The sequence below is a fragment of the Amphiura filiformis genome, chromosome 18 (assembly GCF_039555335.1).
Source record: "Amphiura filiformis chromosome 18, Afil_fr2py, whole genome shotgun sequence".
Taxonomy (NCBI): Eukaryota; Metazoa; Echinodermata; class Ophiuroidea; order Amphilepidida; family Amphiuridae; genus Amphiura; species Amphiura filiformis.
This window is the reverse complement of record NC_092645.1, coordinates 50,491,152-50,518,739: the sequence shown is the minus strand read 5'-3', so window position 1 is coordinate 50,518,739 and position 27,588 is coordinate 50,491,152. Positions and strand designations below refer to the sequence as shown.

The window sequence follows — 27,588 nt, the reverse complement described above, 5'->3', positions numbered from 1 at the left end:
AAGCGGTCGACGGATGGTCGAGTTCTGACGTCATCCCTTACTCTAAAACTCTGGACAACCAGATTGTGTTAAAACCTGCAAATATAGCAAATTATGTATGTGTATATTCTCCTTTGATTTTTCAAAGATTTTAAATTGGGACAAAAGAGAAGTTACAGAACATTTCCTTTGAAGATTTTTCAGCCAGGGATTGTTCAATTACAGGGATGGGAGAAGCGAGGCTGGACTGTACATGTATGTTACGATAGCAGCATGTATTTACGAGTGTGTCATGTGACATAGCAACACGGCCACACGGTTTATGGAGGGTGATGCACAGTTTAATAACGCCTGCTAAGAGAATTATAATAGAATGTGGGCTCAAGTTTCAGCAGCTTTCCGGGGCTTCAATGAAATCACTTATGTGGTAGTGTGCCCTTCATTTCTAATCAAACCTTTTGATCAGTTTTAATTTAGTGCTCCATCAAAGCACAGACCCTAGAAAAGAAGATTTTTTCTAGGGTCTGTGATCAAAGGCATTAACTTTTCCCATCCCAGGAGCAACTCTCTGTCCAATGTCCAAAACAAAGTGCACTGACTCAGAGTTGTCCCATGTGTAATGATATGGTAAATTCACCATATAGGTATGCCACTCATGGAGACCAAAATAATGTGCCTCTGGCATTTATCGGCTAAAGCACAAAATAAAATGTTAATTGGCACCTCTGGATTTGAGCATTACAACAGTGTGCGCATGTAACACTTAGCGTGTGTTATTGGGGGGAAAACCTTTAAATTGGAAGTTTGCCATGCGCATGGCGAAAAATAATACCAAGGCGCACAATTTTACCCCCATGATCGACAAACCAACATATGGCAGAGTCGGAACTATTTGGGTCTAATCTTGGTAGTCCAAAATGACAGATGGAAGGGTGGGTAGCTAAGAGACTGCATTTTTCAAGAAGGAAAACTTTGTATGGTGACATGTGCACTGATGCTGCATATTTACATCTCAAATTTATTGTCAATGTTGTTTTATTTGTCTGTATCTACTGAAGTTGATTTCTGTCGTTGTTGATGAATATTTTACCTTTCGTTTCATGAGTTTGGTAGTGATGTCAGTACTTGTACGCAAGTACGACATACGCGTGCCGAACAACCCTTCTTGTATGTGTGTTTATGCACTCTGCTGGATTAGGTTAGTGTGTGTAATTAAATACTACGACAGGCCTTATCTTTTGAGGCGAGTGAGAGTGATCACTCGCCTAAAATGAAGCTGAGGAGAGCTTTTTATCACTCGCCTACATTTGGTGTAATAATAATACAAGTGATTAAAATCACTCGTCTACAGCTCACCTGGCAAGTTTTGAGAGTGATTTGACAAGGCCTGCTACGACCAGCAAAATACAGGGTGTATCAAAATGATTGGTACCCATCAATATCCACTGAGCATGGCCAAGACTCCCACATCAAAAGGCAGTTTAACATCCACCTTATTTGTAAATTTACATTATAAAAGGTCATGTAACTGTAAATATGTAGTAATTTCAAGAGGATCTAATGTTGATTGTGGAATAATCAGGCATTTCGTTAGACAACAAAGCTGATGGGTACCAATCATTTTGATACACCCTGTACACATCTACATCACTACCAAACTGAATGAGAAATAATTAAGTAATAGAGCTCTGTAGCAAGGATGTATATTTATCAAACCACTAAGACCATAAAAAAATTATGGCAAACATCAAAGAACACCGCCAACCATATATACTTTCGTATCTGGTCAGTGAGGTCATATTATGCCCATGAGCCTAGTCATGCTAGTATGCCCTTGTACTCGAATTTGGAACCATCCATTATATAAATTTGTTCAAGCTATCAAAACATTTAGTCGTGTCTAAAACATGATTATATAGATATTTAGAATGACTTAGTGGTATGATAAGTTTGCCCAATTTATTATGACTTAGTGGTATGATAAATTTGCCCAATTTATAAGTACAGCATTGGTATGGTATGTGAAATTATGTGAGCTCAGTGTCATACTGGGTTCAGCCTTCGGATTCGCACAGTGTGACATTTCATGCACATAGTGTCCCATACTACGTAAAGATTCGCCTAATGGTGCTATGGGGTGACCTGACATACGTGGAAGTTTAGGCACAGCCTAAAAGTATCATCCCCAGCAAATAAGGGCACAGACCCTAAACTCTTGTTGGGATTTCAGATGAGGGATCTCTCTATTTGCACATGAAATTTACCTGAAGGCAAAGGAGCCTAAGTGCGCCATTAGGCAAATCTTTACGGTATACTACCTGTTCATCTAACGACTATCGGGTTATTGAAAGGTAGTACTAAGGATTAGTATTTTTTGATTATTTTGAGTGTTTTTGTGCTGGTGTATGTACAATGCACTTTACATCTTTCACATGAACCAGCTGCCAAACGAATACTATACAAATTTGCGGCCATCATGGAATGTACCCATCGCGTACATGTAACGCACACAGTGCAAGACAGTCTACCCGATAATGTTATTGCAGGAGCATTGGTCAGTTCTGCAAAGGTTCCATCTGCTCCTTATGCCTGTGTGTTGCTGCCCATGAAGCTGCATGTGTACCGAGTGTTCAGTTCCACGATAGACACAAATACAAGAAATGTAGCCCATGGTCTTGGCGGGCAAGCTCCAAATGCCTAATGCATGATACACTTGATAATAATCCAAAAGGTCAAAGGTTAAATATATTAGATGGAGTGGGGATCGGAGAGTGTTTTACATGTATGTTGTAAAATTGTATTATTTATATAGCTATATTATGCACATGTACATTTATTATCATTCAAATTGTGTGGTACTATAATCAATGTAGCCTGTATGTATTTTGTCCCATGTTATCATGAATCTTTGTTGGCTCTCATGCTTGTAAAACGGGCTTTGTGGGTCAAGTCTGATGAAAAAACGGAACCAAACTTCTATCCTTTGGTTCACATCAAAAACGGAACCAAATTCCTATCCTTTGGTTCATGTTAAGTTCAGAAGCAATGTCAATGCTCTTTTGGTGGTTGCACCGCAAGTGTGCTGACAAACCGCCCTTATATGTGTGTATGCTCTGTGTGATAAACTTCACAGCAGAGAAACCTTTGATTTGAAACCGTTAATGTCAAGAGCAAAGAAATCAGTAATCACCAGAACAATATTCACTTTATATTAAGGGTTCCAAAATGAGCGTTTATTAACGTTTGACAGTATTTTTTGTGGGACATGAGAGCACCTCAGACCTATCGAATTGCATTCTGAATACTGAAGCATGTCTTTCTGATATCAAATAATTTTTGAAAATCACAATATAATACAAATTTTATGACAAATTATAAAAATTTGATATTTTTCAAATTTTTGATATATAACAGTCCTCAAAGTAAATTATATAAATCTAATGATATATTCTTAAAGTGTATGTAGCAGGGAGGAAAAGCCGACGGTCAATTGAAAATTTTGACCTTTCATATTGAAGATATGGATTTTTTTTCCAAAAGACCTTATTTTTTGGGTGTTTTGGGAAAAAATCCATATCTTCAATACTGAAAGGTCAAAATTTTCAATTGATCGTCGGTTTTCATCCCACCTACATACACTTTAAGTATAACTCATCAGATTTATAAAGTTTACTTCAAGTACTGTTAAATATCAAAAATATCAATTTTTAATGATTTGCCATAAAATGTGTATTAAATTGCAATTTCAAAAAATCAAAATTATTTGATATCAGAATGACATTCTTCGTATTCAGAATGTAATTCAATAGGTCTGAGGTGCTCTCATGTCCCAAAATAAATACTGTCCAAACGTTCATACCCCAGCCCTTAAGCAGTGATTTAATTCAAAAACAGAAGTGACTTCAGCAGGAAGCACACTGTGTTGATTGTTTTCATATCTTAAAGCCATATTATAACATTTCCGTAAGAAATAGAATTGTATTTTTTGGTAGAAAATGTTAGTTCAATATTAATGCGAGCCACTCATTCGAACGTGAGTCGTGTCTGTTATTTTGATATGTCTCGACTGCCCGCACGCCATATACGTACTGTGTTATTGTGCACGCGTTCGACTAATATTTCCATCGTAATAATAAAACAACGGTTCATGCGGTTTATTCAAAATCTTGGATTCTGACAAAACTGCAGCACCTCAAGTCTTTGATTTTTGCAGGGTATGTTAGTTTACTAAAGTACATAACAATCGTGTAAAAAACAAAATTTAGAAGAATATTGAGGGCGTCCTCCTCAGCAAATGTTATAATATGGCTTTAATTGGTCCAAACTGTCCCCACCATTTTGTCAAATCAATAAGCCTGTAAGAATAGGACAAAATTAATGTTACTCAAGTCCAAAAATTTATAGGTGTTTTACGTACAGAATCATTGTTGCTATTTATTGATGTTTTTTATAGATTGATGTTTTTAGTTCTTCACTAATAGTAAATAAGCCTAGGCCTACTAGATATCATCATGAATCATGTGCTATTCAAGTCAAAATCCATACACCCCCATGGAAGACATGTCCTTTATCTTCCACACAGGGAGTGTGGATTTCAAATGGGGTTACCTGAATGGGTGACTCCATTTTAAATCTGAACCCCCTGTGTGGGAGATTATGGTCATGTCTTTCATATATATAGGGGGTGTATGGATTTCAACTGGAATAGCCCAATGTTGCATACTGATGAATACCAATAAACTATAAACTGTCTGTGCATGCACCAACAGAGGGCAGTGTTATCAAAATGTTACAATGCAAAGGTGTTTTCACCTTTGTGGCTACCTGTGCTCGGCGAATTGCCACAGGCACTCCACTGTCTCGACAAGTTATGTTGGGACGATTCATACAAGATGTACTGTAAAAGTAGAAATTTTCGCGAGGTTTTTATTTTCGCGAATTTCGCGAGTGGACATAAAATCGCGAAAATAAAAACTCATGAAAATAAACTTTTGCATTAGGTTTCTATTGTATCAATATCAAAACCGCGAAATTTAATTCTCGTGCAATTGACAAAATCTTCAAAATCGCGAAAATATTGACTTTTACAGTATCAAAATTGTTGGTACCCATTGTGTTTAAGCGACAGATAAAAACAAAGCAACTTATTTTACCGACCCAGATTCTAAACAATTTGGGAAAAATTCTGTACAAATGAATGCTGACCCACATTTCGAAAATATCAGAATTTTTATTTTAAAATCTACGGATTTTGGTGATTTTTAAGGTCATTTGCAATAAAAATGCTTCTCAATATGCAACATTCAATGCACTTGAAATACCCAGGATTTATAGTTTAATGACATTCATCTATAAATAAGGTAGCTCCAATGTTACATTTTGATGTGGTAGCATAAGTGCTGATCTGGCTTGAAATGTGGAGGGGGGGGGTAATCAGCAAAAACTTGTGGCTGAAAAGAACAAAAAATGGGCCATTTTGCTGATAGTTGGGGGCATGTCCCCCTTCCCCCCCCCCCCCCCACCCGAGATTGACACCCATATGTGGTAGCCTTGTACATACTACATAATCACTTGAAACTGATGGGTACCAATCATTTTGATACAGCCTGTATAATAGTAATCTGGGCTTCTTTGGTATGCAGTGTTTGCAAAGGTATACAATGTACCTGTTCAAGTTCAAGGGACCGTAGACTACCAAACAAAATTCATGGTAAATTTATTCAAAATTTGATAATACAAGATACTATTTAGAAATATAGTTAACTTATATATTGTGTAGAGAAAGTACTACCCATGTGCAAAATTAATGTATAATAAAATCCATTATAGTAAAATAATAGTCTGCTGTAATTTTGTTTTAATGTGATCAGATCATTAACATGATTAATCCATGAGTGAAATTACAACATTAATGGTGGTGGGTATGAGCGTAGGTCCAATGTCAACTCAGGGGTAAATTAATTTTGTTAGCATTAAAGGCCCATTCAGTGATTTGCTCATCCGGACGATCGTAAAAATCATCCAAATTCAGATTTTGGTACCTTTGTAATTGGCATAGATGTGCTAACATAGCCTGCTAGTGGTTCGGTCGAAAGCCGTGTATTTTAGACAAAATAAAGCATTTGCATGATTCTGGACTTTTGATACTGACAGTACAAAAAGTCCGACTCGAGATCGAAAAGAAGCTCACTCTCCACTGTACCAACACGCTGCTATGTATTGTTTCTACTACTTATTACATCAGTAGCTACTATTTTAAACAAAATACACAATTTTAACTGTTTTTCATATTTGAATTGACCGTTAGTTTGCCTCGGTGACCTTTAATTGCTTATTTTGTTTTCTACTACAAAAATTAAGCGCCTGTTTTAAATCAATTTAGACTCTACTTCCCCGTGTTAGAAACACTGGACTAGGAAGTTTTTCCAGTTGATTGGTGGCGACTGTACTAAAATCTCGATTTTCTCGAGTCGATCTGAGTTGAAGTAGAAAACCTTTCTAAAACTTCTGTTTTTTGACTAATTTGTCGATGTATTCAGGGGAAAAGTGGTTTAATGAAATTCTGTAGACTTATTCTTTATTTCTAAGCAACTCTGACAAATTTCCATTTTTTTTTATGTTCCTGTGAAATCACTGAAAGGGCCTTTAATATTGAAGTTTTAAAATACTTTAACTTTGCATTACAATTTTTTTGAAATATTCCAAAAACTTAAAGGCGTGTGAGAATTTTTTAAGCCAGTTGGAACTCTTTATGCAATAATTCTTTATGTAACATTTATATCAGCATTAACGATAGATATATTGACAAGTACCGAGCATCATCCTACATGCATGCTTTCTTTTCAATATCGTTCAGGTTTTAAAATGTGAACAAAACCTAATTCAATGTTTTGCAAGAAACCGATTATTTAAAAAGAACGAAAATGATTTCGTCCGAACAAAATATGAAGCCCATGCGCATTGTGTTGAATTATCTTTCTTTAAAACTTGGAATGAAGTGAATTGACGCATGTGTTATGTAATCGCTCATTTCTTCGCAATCAGTCAATCGATTCCAGTAAAATTAGCGTATAAGATACAGAATAAGATGGGATATACGCTGATGTTTAGATTTTTGGATTCGGATGTCTATTTCTCGACTTACCTTCAAATCCATTCGCCCGGTATTTTTTTGTGGGGCACCCTGTATTATTAATTACGAGTTGTGGAAAGTTGATCGACATACGCTAATTAGTATTTTTATAAATTTGGCAAAAACAAAGAAAACAGCAGTACTGACGGTTGAAGCCCCATTCAAATACATGTAGCTAATTTAGATACTGTCAGTATCTAAATTACAGATTCGTAAAAATGTCTTTTGTCTTAAATGCACGGATTTTTCGCAGGCTATGTTAGCACATCTATGACAATGACAAAGATACCAAAATCTGAATTTTGATGATTTTTACGATCGTCCGGATGAGCAAGTCACTGAATGGGCCTTTAACATTTTACCAGAGATGCATACCTGCCAACTGTTCCTATTTAATAGGGACTGTCCCTATTTTTACAGAAACAAATAGCATAAAAGAGAGCAATTTTACCATGTGTGATGTATCCCTATTTTTGCAAAAATATGACTACAGTAAGGTACGGTATAGGAAATTCATGAATGTCCCCATTTTCAGGTTTTATTCTCCCATTTGTCCCTATTTGTGAGGTTTTAGGGTTGGCAGGTATGGAGATGTAATGATGTGTATATATAGTAAATATAAAAGGGGCAGCCTTCAGTGATCGGCTCTTTTCAGAGCCACCAAACCGGATAGGCGAGGTCTGCTTGTTCTCTGTTGACAAGGGGCAGTCTTTAGTGAACGTCTCTTTTCAGAGCCACTAAACCTTTTACATCAGCAGATAGGCGAGATCTCACCTCACCAGGCTGTGTTCCACCATTGTTGGACGTAGCCCTCTTCATGATTCTTCCACTGTTGTCTGTCTCTTGCATTTCTTGTCCATGTAGGTCCCATGAAGGCAGTAATGTCATCACACCACCTCTTCTGTCTTCCTATTGATCTTTTCTGTGTTATCTGCTTGTTCTCTGTTGACAAGAGAGTTTTCACTTCAGTGAACGGCTCTTTTCAGAGCCACCGGTAGGTAAGGGGTGGCCTACATGTCTCATTCTTAGGTACTTTGGCTTGAAGAAGTCAGAGCTACTCCTGACGAAAGCTTGATAGTTCTAAACTTGTCCGAGACGAACCCGCTAAAAACTTACCAATTGTAATTAAATAAAAACTAAAAATTTCAGATATATGAAAATTAAAAAATTAAATAAATATGGACTGATCCCAGAAAGAAAGTGACGAGCGAGGCAAACATGAAACGCATAATGTAATATTTCCAAAAGGCTCGCCAAAAATTGCCCCTCCCCCCTCCTCGACCTGTCAAAAAATCTTCCCCCTTCCCCCTTTGCACATGCCAAATTTTTGGGATCCCAATTTGCAAACCTTTAATGGTGCAGCAGATACACTTGCGAGTTTCTGTGCTGTTTTCTAAGCCTTTTAGAGCGTTAAAAGGCGCCCCAGCCCCCCCCCACCATGCATGAGTGCCAAAAAAAATTCTCCCCCTCCCCAAATTTTACCCTCACAGGTCTATAAATAAAGCTTTTGATAATAATTAATTGCACAGCCCCCATGGCCAATGGTAGTGAAGAAAGTTCGTTCACCTGACTCCCACGCGAACCTCGAAAAGTTTGTGCACCTCCGTTCACCTCAAAAGTTTGTCGACCTGTACAAGACGACGTCATTCGCAATCGACGGCTCTTTGTGTCAAAGGTTGATGTGTTTCTACCTTACATTTTATATTTTCCTTAAATTAAATTTTATCGAGGCCACAAAACTCTTATTTTCTGAACAACCTTTCCAAGATAGTCTCCAATTTATATATACAGATGCATATTATGTCTCAAGAATATGTAAATTTATATGTCTGACTAGCTTTATTTTATTAGAAATAAAGAACTAGCAACACTGTGGTGAAAAAATTAGGAAAACATCATTTTATCATAATCAGCTGTAGATGTAGCAGAAACTCGTGAGTAGCGCAGACAAAATGAACACATTTCGTCATAACCACAAACGGAATTCCCAGGATTATCTACATTAGGAAAACGAAATGTTTATCCGTGCACAGAGATTCTTGTGATGATAAACCTCTAGCTTAGGTAAGATCTTTGTTCTTTTTATTATTACTCGTAGTCTACGTCGCTCATGTCAATATTTTCAATAACAATCTCAACACACGTACACACACAACACGTACGGTACATGTTCAACAACCTGTATCTAGTTTGTCAACAAAGAAGCACTTCATGACTTTGATCATGTTGGTGTAAAACACGACAAAGGTAAGTCCAAAAGCTGAATGCCTGTATAGGTCGAACAACTGAATACATGCACAACGTATGGACCAATATTATATTTTTGTAAACATTTTAGGGCTAGGCTAGGGCTATCATGACATTGGCTATAACAAAATGTATAATATTTTCGTACAATTGTACAACTATCGTTTCTACCCTATAAAAAAAAAAAAAAAAAAAAAAGGAAGGTTTTTATTTCAAACTCTAATCGTGACCCGCAGGTCAAATTGCTAGAATTGTACATTAAACACACCTAAACAGACAATGCAATTTGCAGGCAGCAGCTTAATCAGCGCCAATATTGCAACATTGAAACAAACAACTATACAAACATCCAATCCAATCCAACCCAACCACATCCCCCAAGTAGGCAATGAGGATAAAGTGCCTTGCCCAAGGACACAACACGTTGGCACGAAAGCGGGCTCGAACTCACAACCTATGTATTATGAGTCGGGCGCCTTATCCACTCGGCCGCACGTGCTCCCCAGTGCTATGACCTATAAAAGTTACCTGTTATCAAAGTGTCTGCAAAAAACTGGTCATCGCAAGTATATTTGATGCTGAAAACTAACGATATTCATGCAGCGCAGGAACAGGCCGAAAACCTTACCTCGATCGTAAAATCCAGCCCATGCATGTCAGAAATAATTCATTATTTCATTGTGTAAATGTCACTGATTGTGTCCATGTATTGTTATTGCACCTGCGAAAGCAGAAGTCATGCTGAATTTATACTTGATCGCTGGATCACCACGTGAATTCCCCTCTTCGACCAGGTTGTTAAGCATCGAGCACGCTGACTGGCTTAGCAATTATCAAAGTAGTTTTGTAAACCAATCAGGTAACTTAGACGTACTTTACTGGCGGGTCACATTAATTCATACCGTAAAAGGCCGTCACGTTCATTGTCATTGATTGGCTTTAATTACGATTGCGATGAATGGTGTTTGCAACCAATCACAAAATTTATAAATAAATAAGGCGCCCGTCGGAAATTTTGTACACGTCCATGATGACGTCATGCCCAGTGCCACGAGGTAGCCAGAGGCTTCGCTTTTCTGCGAAAGCGAGCGAGTGGTTTCACACAGGTCTGTGATTTATATCTAGAGCATATCATAAAATCTCTGAGCACATCCACAGCACATTTGACAGATAAAAATGACATTTGCAATTCTGAGCAACAGGATTCCATGAAATTGAAGATTATGTAAGTTATTCTACAGGATCGGTAATAATTAACAGCTGGTCTGCTGTGTTTGAAGTGCATATATATAGAAGTTTGAAAGTTTGTGACTTCGTATGTTATGTGCAATAGATATTACAGGAAGCTTAAATTGGCACGCTTTCCTGCAATTTGTCTGTCGCTTACGAAAGTTATTTGGAATTCAGGGCACGTCACACGGAGTGTGACGTCCGTGTGATGTGACCTCACTGAGCATAGAATGCCTGCACCAAATGTAAATGGTCCTGGTTCATGTGGGTTCAACTTACTAATTTGACTTTTTCACTTTTGGGTATAAAAATAGCCCGGGGGGAGGCACTATAAAAGTTGTACTTAGCATCAAGCGTGGATCGACTTTCAAAAATGACCCTAAGCTAGGATGTCGAAAACTTGTCAAACTATAAACACTAAGGCTAATGAAAGTTGATATTCCCAGTTACCCGACTCCGGTCAGAAACAATTGCCGATCAAATATTTCATTTTTCAAGTTTTTAAGAAAAAAAGGATAGTTTTAATGTCATCTTTCACCCTGGCCTGCAAATTGTATCGTAAAACGCTGATAGTTTTTGCAAACGCTGGGTTAAATTACCTGGTAAAATGGCGATATCGTACGGCGCATTTACTGGAGACTAGCAATTGGCACATCTAATTTTCTCCTACCACTGAAAATGGATAGACCGAACACGAAGAGAGGCAGCCAAGTTCGTGGGAAACCGCGTATGAAAAAATATGAAAGCATTTCTACTGCATTGCATTGTATAGCACGCTATATATGGACAACATCAAAATAAATAAAATTAATAAAGTTTAAAGTCAAATTATTCTGTTTTTCTTGCAAATATATGTAATTTAATCAAATAAACTTGTAATAAAATATTGGTAAAATATTTGAGTGAAGCGTGGTCATTACTATACTTTATTAATTTATTTGGGCCTCAAAACATAGCATTCCGTAATTAACTTTGCACCGATAATGGAAGTTTGAAAATAATGAATAATGAAACAGTCACCTACCCAGTCATGAAAAACTATGTAACGGGAAACTGGGAATCAACTTTCATTAGCCAAAACAAGGATTTTACTCAAAAATAAACTCCTCAACAAAAGTTTGGAAAGTTTTTTCAAGCAGCTGTATCTCCAATTATTTGTGACATATTCATATTGTGTTGCATATCACTGGATAGCTACAATACTCCCCTTTACAATGACACCCCATTTGAAACATCAACATTTTTCATGGCTGAGTACACGCCTTGTGAATGTAGTGGGGTCTCAAACAGAATTTGCCAAATTGATCATTACTAGCGGGACACCCGCGCTACGCGCGGGTCCCCGCTAGGTGAGTAAATGGGAGCGTTCACTAAAACGGGAGGAATTACTGAACAGGTAGAATCATTGAAAAGGTAAATTTCATTTATCTTAGTCTGACCCTCGTTAAGCCTAAGTTTCCATTTTAGCTTCTTTATTTCTTTTTAGTTTCTTCTACATGGGCCAATTTTGTTCCATTTTTTAAAAACATTTTGCTGCTAAGCTTGCAAATTTCCGTTACCATGTTTTTTTATTTACTCAATCCGTTCCCATTATTTTCTAAATCTGTCCTTTCTTACATTTCCTGTTGACTTCATTTTTTTATTTGCTGCTTAGCTTGTGATTTCCGTTTTCATGTTATTTATTTAGTTCTGTCCTCAGTTTAATAGCTTTTTTTATTTAAATCATCTAATTTTATTAGATTTTATTATTCTTTCCTTCTTTAGCCTATTTCATTCCCGTTTTCATTTTCTTACTGTGACTAACTATATAGGCTAACCCACATACCCGTAGGCCTACCTGTTTGTCCTCATTTTGTTTTCTTTTTTAATTACAGTAGGCCTACCTCTTCATGTTGTTTGTACTTTTTAACACACATCTTTTCCCCATATTTATTACGCCTACGGTCGGTCGTTCACCCGTATTATCATTCATTGCGCGACTCTCGTGCGCTTACGCCCGACATGGCGTAGTGCTGCGTTACCAGCTATCGCTGCTTTCGCGAGCGGCTTGGCATTAGATACGCCCGTCGACGCGCACGGGCTAGCTTGACAACTGACTCCTTTTTGTTTACCCAGCATAGCAACGTACCACATTTTCACTGATTTTGAGGCCAATTCTTGACCGTTTTCAACCAAATAAAGTTTAAACACGTTCCCGTATATTCATCGATCTCCCGTATGAATTTGGCGACATTTGGATCGAAACTGACGGAGCCTTTCCATGATACATAGATACATAGATAGATACATACAACATTTCCCTATTTATAGTAAGATTCTGTGCTCAAACAAAGCTAGGCACTAACCACAATAGCGGCTGGAAAAACCACAGGCAGCCACAATAGTCAGGCACCTTCTCCTCATGCTGTTCACCGACCTGGTTACACGTCACTGTGGGATGGAATTCCATTCTTCAACAAGGATTCGTCGCAGGTCATTCAATGTGGTTGCATATGGGCTTCTCTGGCACGCACAGCAAGATCAAGCTGGTCCCACAAGTGTTCAATCGGGTTGAGGTCTGGCCCCCGGGTCTGGCCTGATGGCAGGCCATTTTGACTCTACTCCCATATTTTGTAGGTAGTCGTTGACTACCGTGGCTATGTGGGGCGAGCGGTGTCATCTTGGAGGATTGCATTAGGTCCCAGATTGGGAAGTTATGGGATTGCAGCTTGCTGCACAGAATAATCGTCAATTTGGCAAATTCTTTTTGAGACCCCACTATATTCACAAGGCGTGTACTCAGCCGTGAAAAATGTTGTTGTTTCAAATGGGGTGTCATTGTAAAGGGGAGTATTGTAGCTATCCAGTGATATGCAACACGATATGAATATGTCACAAATAATTGGAGATACAGCTGCTTGAAAAAACTGTCCAAACTTTTGTTGAGGAGTTTAGATACTTCACCTACTCTGCAGCCAAATGCAAAGGAATATCATTATATCAACCAACAGCCCTCGAATTAAGGAAGGGGCACAGCGACTTTTTTAGGGCAAGTTGATAAGGCCAAAAAAAAAATATTGTTGTGTTGCCCTCAAGTGGAAAAATGGGAAATTTGGGTAGGACGGTCGGATTATTATTTTTTTTTATTTTTTTTTATTTTTATATCTTTATTTTTTAAATTATCCTTCTAATTTTAAATAATGCTTGTTCAATTAGGGGACATTTGTCAATTTTGACTTCAGGATACCTGTTAGACAACAATTAAAGACTAGTCTTACAATAAAATATTAATTTTAAGTGAAAAACATAGAAAAAAAAAAAAATTGAGTTTTTTGAACAAATCTGTAAAATCATCATTCAAAAAAAAAAATTGCGACCCTGATTTTTCAGGATTTAGGGTGGGACGGTTGAGGGCAACACAACAATTTATTTTTTTTGGCCTAATTGCCTTGGATTTTCACTGAAAAGGCAAGGCAGCACAGCAGTTTGTAATATTTCAAGAGGGCATCATGGCAACTGTTGAAAATTTGAGAAGGGCACCAAGGCAATTTCTCAAAAGTGAAGAAAACACACACAAACATAGATAGATGATTTTATAATGAAGGGGCAGGGCTGGGGCTGAGGGGCACTGACGGCAACTTCATTAGAGGGTGCGACAAGTGACTGCCTTGGGTAAAGGACATATTTTGAGGGCATTACAGCAGTGGGGATGGGCACCCACAGCAAAATGCCATGGGTGCCGTGGGTTAATTCGAGGGCTGTCAACCAAATCAATACCCTACCACATTTGGCCATCGTCAAAGCTACCCTAGTTTTAGCCCTGCTGCACCGACGGCGCGAAACTCGATGATATATTAAGAATACATTGAATGATGTATGGATTAACTCAGTGCAATAAATTAATTAATTAATTCAGCAAATTAAATAAACGAATGAGAGAGATTCAAAACAACATTGTAGTAATATAATTAATAATGCCACTAAAAAATTAAACTTCAGTGAAAAAAAAGAAGGAAAACAGGCATCAGAACAAAAGAAACCCAGTTACTAGTACATGTATATATATATACCAAAATGTGAAACATTTTTAAATTGAGTGCAAAATGCAAGGTACTTGATCAGTTTATCTTTGACTATCTTCACTCCAATTTACTGTCACCTCTTAATACTCTGTGTTAAATTTAAATTTCATGAACACAAAGTTCATAATGAATGGCCATAAAAGGTTGGCTCCAAATTTTATCAAACTCCTCAATTACACCCCTGGAGGTATGCATGTAGCGTGTGTGAACATGTGTAAAAGTCCTGCCCTGGATCCCGGGCATCTGAGTGAGGGGCAAGATTTTGCTGATAATGCAATTATTTTATGACTTGCGCAAACAAAATAGGTACAAAACATGTGACAGGTACATGATGACAATGATTTGTCTTGAACATCATATTGTCTTGTCATCCTTGGGCTAATATTCTAATTGAAATCTATACACCCCCTGTGGCAGACATGACCTTAATCTTCCACACGGGGAGTGTGAATTTCAAATGGGGTTATACCTGAATGAGGGACTCCATTTGAAACCTACATTTTATGTACACACGATGTATGGGAGATTAAGGTCATGTCTTCCATAAGGGATGTACATGTATGGATTTGAATTGGAACAGCCCATTTATCATGTTATCTGTTGTTACCAAGTCCTGTCTGGTATGCACAAAGGCATTGATGATGGTTGTAAACTACTTGAGACAAAGTTTACAATGTTTACTTAATGTAGGCAAGTGTTATCTATACATTAAAACAAATTATACAAGTCTCAACAACAGATTTGAACATTCTGTCTGATATCCCTCTGCCTCTACGAAGGGGGTGCTGAAAATGTCGCTTAAAAAGGAGGATTTTGTGATCCTAGCATCCTCTTTTTATGACATTTTTCAGTAGATATTCACGAAAAAAGCTTATTCCCAAATTTCCGATGTTACGTTTGCAAGTTATGCATGATTATGTGTATTACACTGCTCCATAGGCCACTGTTGTAATTTCGTTCTGGTATACATTTACCAGAACTAAATTAAACTTTAATGATATTTTTGCTAAACAGATTAATCTGCTAGAATTTTTTGGTACCGTTATACAATGTAAACATTATGTAGCCAGAGGTTTGATCCAGTGGTATAAAAATCCCAACTTTTTTGAAAATCACGAAAATGCCCTTTTAATACAGTACATGTTAGTACACTCCTTTTGAAAAGTGACTTAGTAGCTGATTGCAAGATGAAGACCTTGTATACTGTACCATGGAGGTATATAAATTTATTTATATACCTCCATGACTGTACAATCTAAGGCTTGAGCATAAAGGTTACATTATATGCAGACTCAATTATTACACACAATGGGCATTGGCATATTATTAACCATTTTCCAAATTTACAACACTGTACAATGTAGGCCATATTGATTTCTTACCACAAATTTCTAGCTTTCACACAGGAGGGAGAACATACCAAGGGTGAAAATAAGTGGGAGATGGGAGCCATTTAGCCCCCAGAGACCCTGAAATGGCCCCTGGTCCCATCTAAATTTAAGCTGACCAGGGGACGCTTTTCTTCAGAAACTGGCCCCTGGTCACTATACCCAAAAATTCAATTCCATAGGCATTAAAATGCATGATGAACTTATCCAGAACAAATATTGGCCCCTTGTTGATTAGAAGTGGCCCCTAGGCACTGGTTCCACGTTGAATGAAGTGAACCAGGGCCCATTTTGTGTAAAAAGGAGCCCCTGGTTCATCATTTTTTATTTTCACCCTTGGAACACACCCATCCCCCATTCGCCCTCAGCTCCACTAACATGGCATAATCAATTCCATGCCCCCTCCTTGAGAAATTATTAGATCCATTGCTGGTCTTTTTCAAGCCCAATTGTGTTTATACTAGGGGCACTATTTGTCTAGATGGTTTCATCGTCTGTGGTTTCATCATGTACAAGGAGTGGATAGCACTACATACATACATTGTGGATAGATCTGGCAACACTCTCACATACCCAAGTGATGACAGTTTGTTCACCTCTCCAGCACTTCGCTGGGTCAACAAACTTTTGGAATTCACTTTAAGTCTAGGATATCAGGTGTATAATTTATGAGGATCTGTGATGGGGAGTCATAGAATGGGGAGTCTTGATGGGAGTTATGTAGGTTTTAGTGAGTGTATTTAGTGAGAGTTACTGGAGCACTTGTTAGATAGTGTGAGGTATGTACATGTACTTGTACTGTGTGTTGATTTTAAACTTCTTTTTGCTGAACCATGAAATGGTATCAGCCTATAAGAGTGAATGTTACTAGCTTACTTACTAGCTTACTTACTAAGTTACTAGCTTACTTACTAAGTTACTAGCTTACTAACTAACCATTTGGTCTGAAATGGACATATCTCTAAATGCCACGAAGGTATGACCCCATGAGTGGTGTCATATGAAAGAGGAAAACATAAAGAATATAATAAAAATATTTCCAAACGTCGGAGGTCATCCAGGGGTCACAGGGGTCAAAAAGGTCATTTTAACTGAAAATGCTCGATTGAGCTTAAATTTAAATGCAATGATCCTTGTAACATTCTAAACATGTTTCAAACATTTAAAAATTTATTTAAGGTCATTAAGGGGTCATAAAGGGGTCAAAGGTCAAGGTTCTCAAAATGCTCCAATTGAGCTGAAATTTAAATGCAATGATCCTTATGACATTCTAAAAAATTAAAAAATATTTTAAGATTCATTTAAAGTCATTAAGGGGTCATAAAGAGGTCAAAGGTCAAGTTTTCCCAAATGCTCCGATTGAGCTGAAATTTAAACGCAATGATCCTTATGACATTCTAAACATGTTGAAAATATTTTAAAATTCATTTAAGGTCATTAAGGGGCAATAAAGGGGTCAAAGGTCAAGTTTTCAAAATGCTTCAGTTGCTCTAGTTTATTTTATATTCTTTACTTTTCCTCTTTCATTAACACCACTGGGTGGTCATACCTTCAGTAGCATTTCGAGATTATGTCCATTGCAGACTCCGGGTGACAGTGGTATAGGCCTACCACAATATACTGCCAAAACCACATGGTTCAGCTATGGTGCGGTTATCGCTCTAGTTTATGGGGTAATATTCAAAACCCAGCATTTTTTATCATTGAAGTTACATTGAACTATCTTTATTCAACTATACACCTTGAACCTTCTTTGTTGAATTCCCCCATTCGTGCCTACAACTTGCAACACATGATTTTAAAATTTCAACTACTTCCATTACCGTATTTCGTCAAATAGTCACCCCTTCAAATAAACGCCCCACCACTTTTTTCAACCAAAATGTTTCAAAAATGCTGATATTTCCATGCTATCTTGTGTAGTAAGTTGCACACATGGTCGATAATAATAATAGCATCACTTTTTGGCAAAAATCTGGATTGGAAACCCAGAAGTGAACCAGAAGTCAGTGTTTCTAGTTCATAGTTCGTCATTTTAGCGTGAGTTTTAAGTTTACCTAATGATTTTAACAGGAATTATCGTTCTAAAATTGACCTTGAATAAACGCCCCCGTTTGGAAAATGTAACGCCCCCCGGGGGCGTTTATTTGACGAAATACGGTATCTGATTCACTGAGTGATATTAGTATCATTGGGTTTTTTAACAGGCTTGTAGCTACATGTAGCACAAGATTTGTAGTGCTGGCTATTTTGACTATCCAATTGGAGCGCTGGCTGACGGCACAATCTTTTTTGTTTTTGTTAAATTGTTTTTTGTAGCGGCCGTTCAGCATCAGTGCCGGTTGCACCCGACCGGCGTAGAGCTCTACAACACTGGTTTTTAAATATTGGGTCTACCCAAAGTGACTTATTTTTACTTTATAACTCAACTATGTAGTAACTCCCATATTAATTACTCACTCATTTGGATCTACACTTTTGATGAGCCACACAAGACACAGGTAAGACTGAAGACAGGCATGCAATCAGTCTCCTCCACAGACCATGCTAATATTATAACAGAATTATTTCCAATGTGAATGGCAATATGTGATTGCAGACAACCTGTGCACAAGACTAGCAATCATTAGGATTCACCTTTATTTATAAAGCCCTACATCATGATGTATGTACTTTCAACTAGTCTTGAGAACAGACCTGTAAAAGCTGGAGATAAAAGTCTCATCTCAACAGTTTTACTTGTGTGCTTTGGCTGCCCATATACATGCATGGGGAGGAGACTATCAGCACTTCAATGTTCCAGGCTGATGTGCTACTGCTGATACATTCACCGGTCTATCAGCAATGTTGGCTACAGTATATCAGCAATGTTGGCTACAGTATATCTTTGATGGATCATGGATGACAATTTGATCATCTTATTTTAAGAAGATGGCATGGCGCATGGTTTTGAAATGGAAGTGCTTAAAGAATGATCACATCAATTTATCTTGATGTTACATCCAATTTCAAGTCACTTCACTCATCACCGATCATTTCTTGGTTTTATCAGAGAACAGGTTAACTTGTGTCCTTTCTTGTTGATCTAATTCAATTGATGAGGCAAGATCTGTTGACAGTGTTTACGTTCCTATGTGCGTTAAAGGTAAGTTAGTAATATGTGTCTTTACCTTGAAGACTTGATGCTTCAGGGTTGTTTGATTTAAATCATGCCGATTTTTAAAAATCACTGATTTAATTTTAAATCACTGATTTAAAACGCGATTTAAATCACTTGATTTTTTTTTAATTATTAATTAAAAATCAACTTTTTTCATTTTGGACCATTTTTGATAAATGTAAGTTAATTTCTTTCTTAAATTGACTGTTTTATTTCATTCCTAATGTTTCTACACCTTTTGGATACAATTAAAATACCTCTATGACGTCACTTTATCTATTGCCAAAATTCATCTTCAAGGTGCAGAATTCAACAGGTTTTTCCCCAAAATTTTACCAAATATTTTCTTTGAAATTTTCACATGTAAAAACATGTTTTGATTTTTTATAAATCTGGTACTGTAGGATTGTGCATATGAATAGCATTCCACTGGTATTCTTTTGACTTTTTCATAGGGTATAGCTCTTCTTGGAATAAATTGATTTAAATTTTTAAAAATCTGATTTTTTATATTTTTTTTAGATAGAAAAAATCAACAACCCTGCTTCTAATATTAATAAAAAGCTGCCTTTCTAGGCCAAAATTAAATCCAGTGCAATGAGCAGCATGGCTCAATGGTTAAACTGTTTGACTCTGGTCCTTTGTTCGATCCACGGTGGGGAAAAGATTATCCGCTATCTCTGCATTTGAGTTGTGGGGCCGATATTGTGGATGACAAAGATCTCACAGTCAGTTCCGATGAGGGTATAAACATCTGGCTGTTTGTACTCCCTGTGCCGTGGTCCCTGGGCTTCAAATACTTGAAGCCTGTTACCACCCACATGCCATTTTAATTGTTATACTGTTCGGATTGGTTTATTCATTGATACAAATTGCAACATGATCACATGCCTGTTACAAGGTCAGAAAATAGTAAGGCTTCGACATTTAAAAATCAAATACAGTATTTCGTCAAATAGTCGCCCCCCCCCCCTCAAACGCCCCTCACCACTTTTTTCAACCAAGATGTTTCAAAAATGCCGATATTTTCATGCTATCTTGTGTAGTAAAGCTTACCAAGTTGCACACATGGTCGATAATTGTGTCACTTTTTGGCGAAAATCTGGATTGGAAACCCGGAAGTGAACCAGAAGTCAGTGTTTCTAGTTCATAGTTCGTCATTTTAGTGTGAGTTTTAAGTTTACCTAATGATTTTAACGGGAATTATCGTTCTAAAATTGACCTTGAATAAACGCCACCCATTTGGAGAATGTAACGCCCCCGGGGGCGTTTATTTGACGAAATACGGTATTCATGATTGGTATTGATTTATATGTGTCTACTTGCTTTTTCAATATGGAGTTATCTCAGGTTTTCATGTACATGTATGCATACCCTTTGAAGAAAGAGAGACTCATGGTATTTGATCGTCATATGTTACCTTTTTTGTGTGTGTGCGATTGATTTTGCAAGGAAAATGAAAAATAAAATACAAAATGTTTATCTGGTTGAAAAAGACAACAGAAAAAAATCCAAGTTATTTGTTTTAAAATTCAATTATTATGGTGTCTGGACTGGAGAAACATATTGAAATGGAGCAGGGGGGTCTCAACTTTAGTTTGGGACTCAGGGGTGGAATTTCGCGGGAGTCCGAGAGTCGACTCTCGCAGAGACTCCCGTAAAAGTCCTATTGCGAGAGTCCATGTGGACTCTCGCTGGATGATCGGCTCAGCGAACTTAGTTTAAGTTCAACACGCCTTTAAACTCAAAGCCTGCAAAATATAAAGGAAAAGTCGCCAAAGATGCAATGACATATATGGAAGTGAGAGTATGATGACACATATATTAAAAACTTAACTTTGTTAGTTTATTTGTTAGTTTGTTTTTGTTTGAATGCATTTTACGTAGGCCTACATATAATACCTTTTGGACTCCCGCAAGATTGTACAACGAGAATCCATTTACGGGAATCCATGGACTCTCGCAAAACTCTCTTGCGAGAATCCACTTGGACTCCTGTGGCACTTTACGAAATTCCACCGGCCCCTGGGACTTAGAAAAACTACCTGACTTTAAACCTAATTTGTCAAAAAAACAGACCTGAAATTATACCAAGGTTTGGAAAGTTTTTGCAAAAAACATTTGAAAAAAGTCAAAAAACACACTCTCTTACAACCAAATTTTCATGAAATAGAGCCCATCAATGAACCAAAATGGCTTAAAATGCTCCCCAAGTTGAAAGGAAATGACTGAAAATGCACCCCTGATAAACTGCCACACAGTATAATAGTTTCATCCATATGGCTTCATCAATCATTTGGTTAGTCCCCCCAATACACTCAAACAAATTGCACATTTGTAATGAACATGCAACATATGCATGGGTCATGAACTTGGATTTGCCCAAGAGTTCACAGTATGGGATGGATAATGTAGGTTAGGAGAACATTGAACCACAGATGTGGTTGAATCCTTTGTCAGAAACTAACACTTTGTGGTTGGCAACTCCAGACTGAGACTTTGTGGTTGGGAGCACCAGACTGAGACAATGTTGCCAACCAATCCATATTCCCTAGGTGTAGATTTGGAGGACTTGATGGGGACAACCCTGAGGAGGCCCAATTGAATAATATTACTTGGCTATTGTGAGCCAACCAATTTTCCGTCACAAAAACAAGCCCAATTGTGTGGTTTCTGTATCATTTTGGCAATACTGATATCAACAATGACTTTTTGTGTGTGAAAGAAAATATTTGTAAGTCAGTTTGTGGGCTCTTGACTTGGTGTCAACATGTTCTTCATCAAGCTCTCTGAATGTTGTTTTGTGAGTATGTGTGTAGTGTGGGGTGTATCCATGGGTATAATGCATGTTTTTTACTATGATCAGCTTGTAATCGGCGGGACTCATAATATCGTGGATTGATATACTATAGAATAGCGTACAAACAGCTTGGCACACCACCTACGTGAACTGCGCTTAACATATTGCTTGACTAACGCACGCTTTTCTGAATTTACTCATTTAGTGTAAGTTGGGACTTTATTCGCCAACGAAGTGTTACATGCAGCGTTCGAAATTTTGGTTGTCCGGTTGCCCGGGACAACTAAAAAAGTCGCCGGACATCCAAAAATACTGATTCGGTTGTCCGCCGGACAACCATAAATATAGCCAAAAGTCACATTTGTAGGCCTACAGACAACCAAAAACTTAGACGGACAACCAGAAATTGTAATCTGGTTGTCCGTGGGACAACCATTTATTTTTCCTAAATTCGAACACTGGTTACATGTATCACTATGTCAACTGGATCACACTTTTGAGTTCTGAGTCAGGAGTGTAAAAATAGTGATGAACTTTCAGTGACATTTTGATGAATTTATATTTTCATGCTGTGCTTTGGTTTCAGTTAGACCCAGAAATAGCATTACCAGTATTGTATAAATTCCACATAGAGGCATAATCTCAAACTTTATTGTACAATATAATTCTAGCATTGGTTATATGTCGTTTTAGATACATGATATTTTTGTTGAAAACAACTTTATTATGACAAAACACATGAACTTGAAAACAGGTGTGCTGTACCGTACAAATAAACCGATAAAACATGGCGTACTCAAAGGAAATGAGTCAGATATGGGAAATAATATTATCTTCTGAATGTAATAATTAACAAGTTTATTTTTATCTTGGTTTGATATCGGCAGAGTGTACAAAATGGACTGCATGTTGAATTTGTCATAAAAGTACTCATAATTTATTATTGCTACATGACTGTATAAAGCAGGGGATTTTAATACAAAAACACCATGTTTTATACAATTTGTAGAACACCGTAAAAACAAACACGATGATTTTCAGAATTTATCCATTGCAATCTTACATTCTTTAATTGACTTACATATATACAATCAAGGTCTTAGCCAGCCATGCGTCCACCCGTCTTTAAGACGGCCTAATCTAATTTTAGACGGGTGGATTTAATGGATTTTACAGATGTGATAGCTCTAAAACAGATGATTTTAAGGTTATATGAACTTGAGACTAATTCAGAGTGACATGTAAAGGCCAAATCATGACATATTTCAACCCTAGAGACACTTCCAATGGGTATAGACAAGTTGTTTTATATTTGAGGGTCAAGTTTTGGTATCTGCTTGGACGGGTGGTTTCTGATTTCTGGCTAAGACTCTGCATACAATGTACATTGTTGGGCAGGAAAACCCTCCTATTGTGTTTTAGGCCCCGAACATGTTTAAAACAAAACCTCCAATGTAACCTATAGGATGTTTTGCTTTAAACATGTTCAGGGGCCAAAAAGGAGCTTTTTCCTGCCCAACGATGTTATCGTTGATGGCATAGCAATGAATAACTCATCAATCTTCACACTCCTCTGATTTTCTCGCTCATTCAAGAAATGTCTTGCTCATTCAATAAAAATAACATAATTTAATCTTTTTTATTTCTAATTTCAGATTTATCCGATAAAATATTCCTTAATCTTCCTCACCAGCGAACTCCATAACAACCAGAAACCCATCATCCACCATCTACTTCGGGTTCCCTCATGTGGGAGAAAAACATGTGGAATCTAACGTTAACAGGAATCATGAAGATGTTCCATTCATCCAACTCAAATTTATTCTGCCCGGCCAACTGTTCCGGGCATGGGGACTGTCACAATGGGACCTGTATCTGTGAGGTAAGACATTGTTTTATATTTCCCCCACTACCAGTGGCCTGGGGAGAAGTTACCCCCGCCCCCCTATTTTTTTTCTTTGCACCCCAGTGTGGTCCCGCTCAGCAAAAAAAATACAGAAAATCACTATTTTTGGTGAAATTGGCTGTATTTTGGGCAAAAATCACCCTATTTTGTGTCAAAATTGCCAAAGTTGGCCAGTCTCCCCCATTTAACTTTGCTCCAGAAAAAATTCCAGATGTTGCCACTAACCCCCCCCCCCCTACAACTCAAATTGTGCTTTTTAGAAGGCTAGACCCACACAATTTAAACAAGTAGGTCTAGCCTCTAGAGGACTGTTGACGTACATTGTGGTGTTTTTAGCTGCTGAAATTTCAGTGTTATAAAGAATCTCATCCATCAGGGAAATAGTCTTGTGGATTAAAGATTGAGTGACAGGTAGATGAACATGGGCTATTCCAGTTGAAATCTATACACCCCCTATGGAAGACATTATCTTAATTTCCCACACAGGGGGTGTAGATTTCAAATGTAGTCACCCAATTAGGTAACCCCCGAAATTGCACTCCCGGGTGGAAGATTAAGGTCATGTCTTCCATAGGGTGTACAATGTAGGAGGGTAGTCCATATTTGTTGTTTTGTCACAACTGAAAAGGGACACAAAAGGAGAAAAAAACATACACTATGAATGCATTCATCTCCAAGGAAAATGAATCAATCTCAGGGCGGTGCAATAACCTGTGACTTTCATTTGACTTTTCATTTAAAAGTTGCTATCTTCTGTAGACAGCAAATTTTTGTTGCCTCTATTTCTTCAAAAGAAAAAGTTTACAAATGTTTCACAAAATGGTGAGAGTGGAACTTTCATTTTAAAGTTGCTATCTTCTGTAGACAGCAAATATAATACATTAGGCTATAAACCCATTCAAAAGAGAATGCAAATATGATGATGATACGATGTTGACCTTTATAAAAATGTATACAGGACTACAGGTTTGGTTGTTTTCTTGTAAAATTTGGACAGAAAATGTTAAAAAAAATGAAAGAAATGGAAATATGACTTTTTAATTGAGCATAACGCTCACGATTTTATTAACGTGCGCGGGAGCTTTTTATTTATTATAGCCTTATATGTATTCGTATCCTGTGAATCCAATTATTTTGATACATGCCTCAATGTGAGGTTCAAAACACAACATGTAAAAATCTGATCACCAGTTAATTAAACCAGGGACCGTGTATAAAGGGACTGGAAACGGGATTATTGATAGCTATTGTCAAGCTATTGTTATCAGATTATCTTTCACGACCTTCGATTGTATGCGAGTTGCGCCGAGGGCGCGATGTTTGAATTTTATTATTTACTCGTGTTGCTCTACAAAATATCAAAAACACATCAAAGTATTCCAATATCTTTTTAAGTTATGACAAATTGTGTAAAATGTCTATCCTTATTAGTCGAAAATAATTTCTGTGTAGCATCGAGAATCATTTACATAGGATTTTGGAGACAAAATGTCATTAAATGTGATAATTTTGTGGAGATACAGAATGCTAGAACAAACAAAATTATATTTTTCTGGAATGTGTACACCGTGACGCTTGGTATTCCTACTGATTTCGATACTGAAATAATTCTTAAGATGATGTTCTTTGAAGATTTATGTTGGCATTTCTAGAGTCTGTCATTATACTAGCAAACATGTAGGCTCATTTCAAGAATGTACAAGACAAGCCAAGCGCAGTGTTGTAACTGTGCTTGATTCGTACTATGGTCTATTGATCAACGTATTATCATGCTTGCTCAACTGAGGATAATTTGTAAACCAGCAACTCCCATGGTACAATGGATGGAAGGCGTTTCCAGTCCCTCCATACAAGGTCCCTGATTAAACTGAGGAAATATGTAACTGTAAATAACATTGTAATATTTTACATATTTTTTGTGTTACAGGTGCAATACAAAGGCGGGGAGTGCTCAGATTACAACAATGCTTACTTCATAGCATTTGGTATCATCTTTTATTTACTCAGTATAATATGTACAGTGCAATTGGTAAGTATTTGGCATTAAGGCCTAGTAAAAAAAATAGTTTGATCATCTAAAATTATTTGTAAAAAGGTAGTATCTATTCGCCAATCACACGGTCATCACAAAACAAGATTCTACCCGCAAAGTGTTTGTTACGTGTGCGTACGCCTGTCAAATGGGTGTGTTAATTGCCGCGCACGCTTTGCAAAAGCCTTCTGGCACGTTGCTAGAAAAGGGCGAGAAACAAAAATGGAGATTTTGCGCATGCGTTTGCAGATAGAACCTCGTTTTGGTAGCAAGATGGCGGATTCGTGCAAAGGGCGAATAGGGCACGTTAGCTGTAGGGCACGGTAGCGCAGCGGTTTGGGGCTCTGCCTCGCAATCGGAGTTTGAGACCCGGCAGTGCCATGATGTTGTGCACTTGGGCGCTTTAATACCTCACTTGCCTCTCTCTACCCAGGGGTGAAATGGGGAGCTGTTATGTTATGAATATTGTCCGGTGAGTGCCGCCCAAAGGTATGCAGCTGATGGACATGTTCTCAGCGCTAGCGGAATGAATGTACAATACTTTGATACATGTGAAAGGCTATAAATGCCAATATATTTTTTTATCTGTCCTGCTATATTAGCAAATCAAAACTGCATTTTTACATGGATATAGACAGTAGGGTACAGTAACTCCTACCAAACATTTACTAATTCTAATTATATCTTGTAAAATGTCAGTTTTAGACTGTCATGTTAGGTAAACTACTACTACATACACAACATGATATTTAAACGGTTGCTTTCAGTGTGGAGACACTTATGTCCTGATGGGACCAGTCTAAAAAGAGCATATTTAGCATGCTCGGCTATATGGAAAGAGAAATGAGAAAGATTTGAACACAAATATCTAGGAAAAGAAGGCCACTTCCAACAATCAAGTGAACAATTTCATGTCACTGTCAGTCTTTGGGTCAACTGATGTCGAATACAGGGACAAATAATATTTGTGGAATATGCCATGTAGTATATTTGCCCCAGATTATACATTGCACCAATATGAGAGTATACTGTATTATTGTGTCATATTGCTGTTATCCATTTACACAGAACAACAGTTTCAATTTCATGTGTGCATTAAAAGCTATTAAATTGGAATATGATACCATTATACACACATTGTTCTTGGAAAGTAAAATTAACCGGAAACCATTAACATGAACTTTATTAAAGAGCAATTCACCATTGATTTTCTTTAATACAAGGAAGTAATTAATAGTGTGATACTTGTCTGGTCCTTTGTTTGTATGTTTGTATATGTGATGCGATCAAGCAAAATCAGTCGGAACTCAGAAATATTAAATTTTCGGTTCTCTTATATATAAATAGGATAGTAAAAAGCATTTACAAAGCTTGATTTTGCAGAAAACCCTATTGAAATTGAACAACCAGTTCCAAAGATATGAGCAATTAAAGAGTTTCCAAAACAACAGGAAATAAAAGGAAATATTTCCTTTGTTTGGCTATATCTCAAAATCAATATTTCCGAGTTCCGACTGATTTTGCTTGATCGCATCACATATGACAGGGTTCGAGGTTTGAGTCAGGTTTTACTGCCAAAATGGGGGAAAAATGAAGTTCATGTTATCATAACATTATACATGTTTTCTGGACTAGAATTTTGTGCTGAGTTCA

General features: G+C 37.3%; 1 protein-coding gene and 1 long non-coding RNA gene across 4 annotated transcripts in view; both read left to right on the top strand.

The window, feature by feature from the left end:
• The first annotated feature begins 3,602 nt into the window (after positions 1-3,602).
• On the top strand, positions 3,603-5,816 carry LOC140138772 (uncharacterized). Its single transcript, XR_011857060.1, has 2 exons — positions 3,603-4,873; positions 5,070-5,816. It is a non-coding gene; the product is annotated as an uncharacterized lncRNA (long non-coding RNA).
• Positions 5,817-9,041: 3,225 nt separating this feature from the next.
• The window catches only part of LOC140138771 (uncharacterized), a 40,524-nt gene continuing 21,977 nt past the window's right edge, over positions 9,042-27,588 (top strand). Inside the window, exons 1-3 of one of the 3 annotated variants that reach the window (XM_072160537.1) lie at positions 9,042-9,175; positions 23,653-23,879; positions 25,831-25,932. In XM_072160537.1, the coding sequence (XP_072016638.1) occupies positions 23,745-23,879; positions 25,831-25,932 (237 nt within the window). In that variant the 5' untranslated portion in view covers positions 9,042-9,175; positions 23,653-23,744. Of the gene's footprint in view, positions 9,176-19,106; positions 19,183-21,945; positions 22,001-23,652; positions 23,880-25,830; positions 25,933-27,588 lie in introns of those variants that run through there. The other 2 variants (XM_072160539.1, XM_072160538.1) reach the window with 2 other exon arrangements.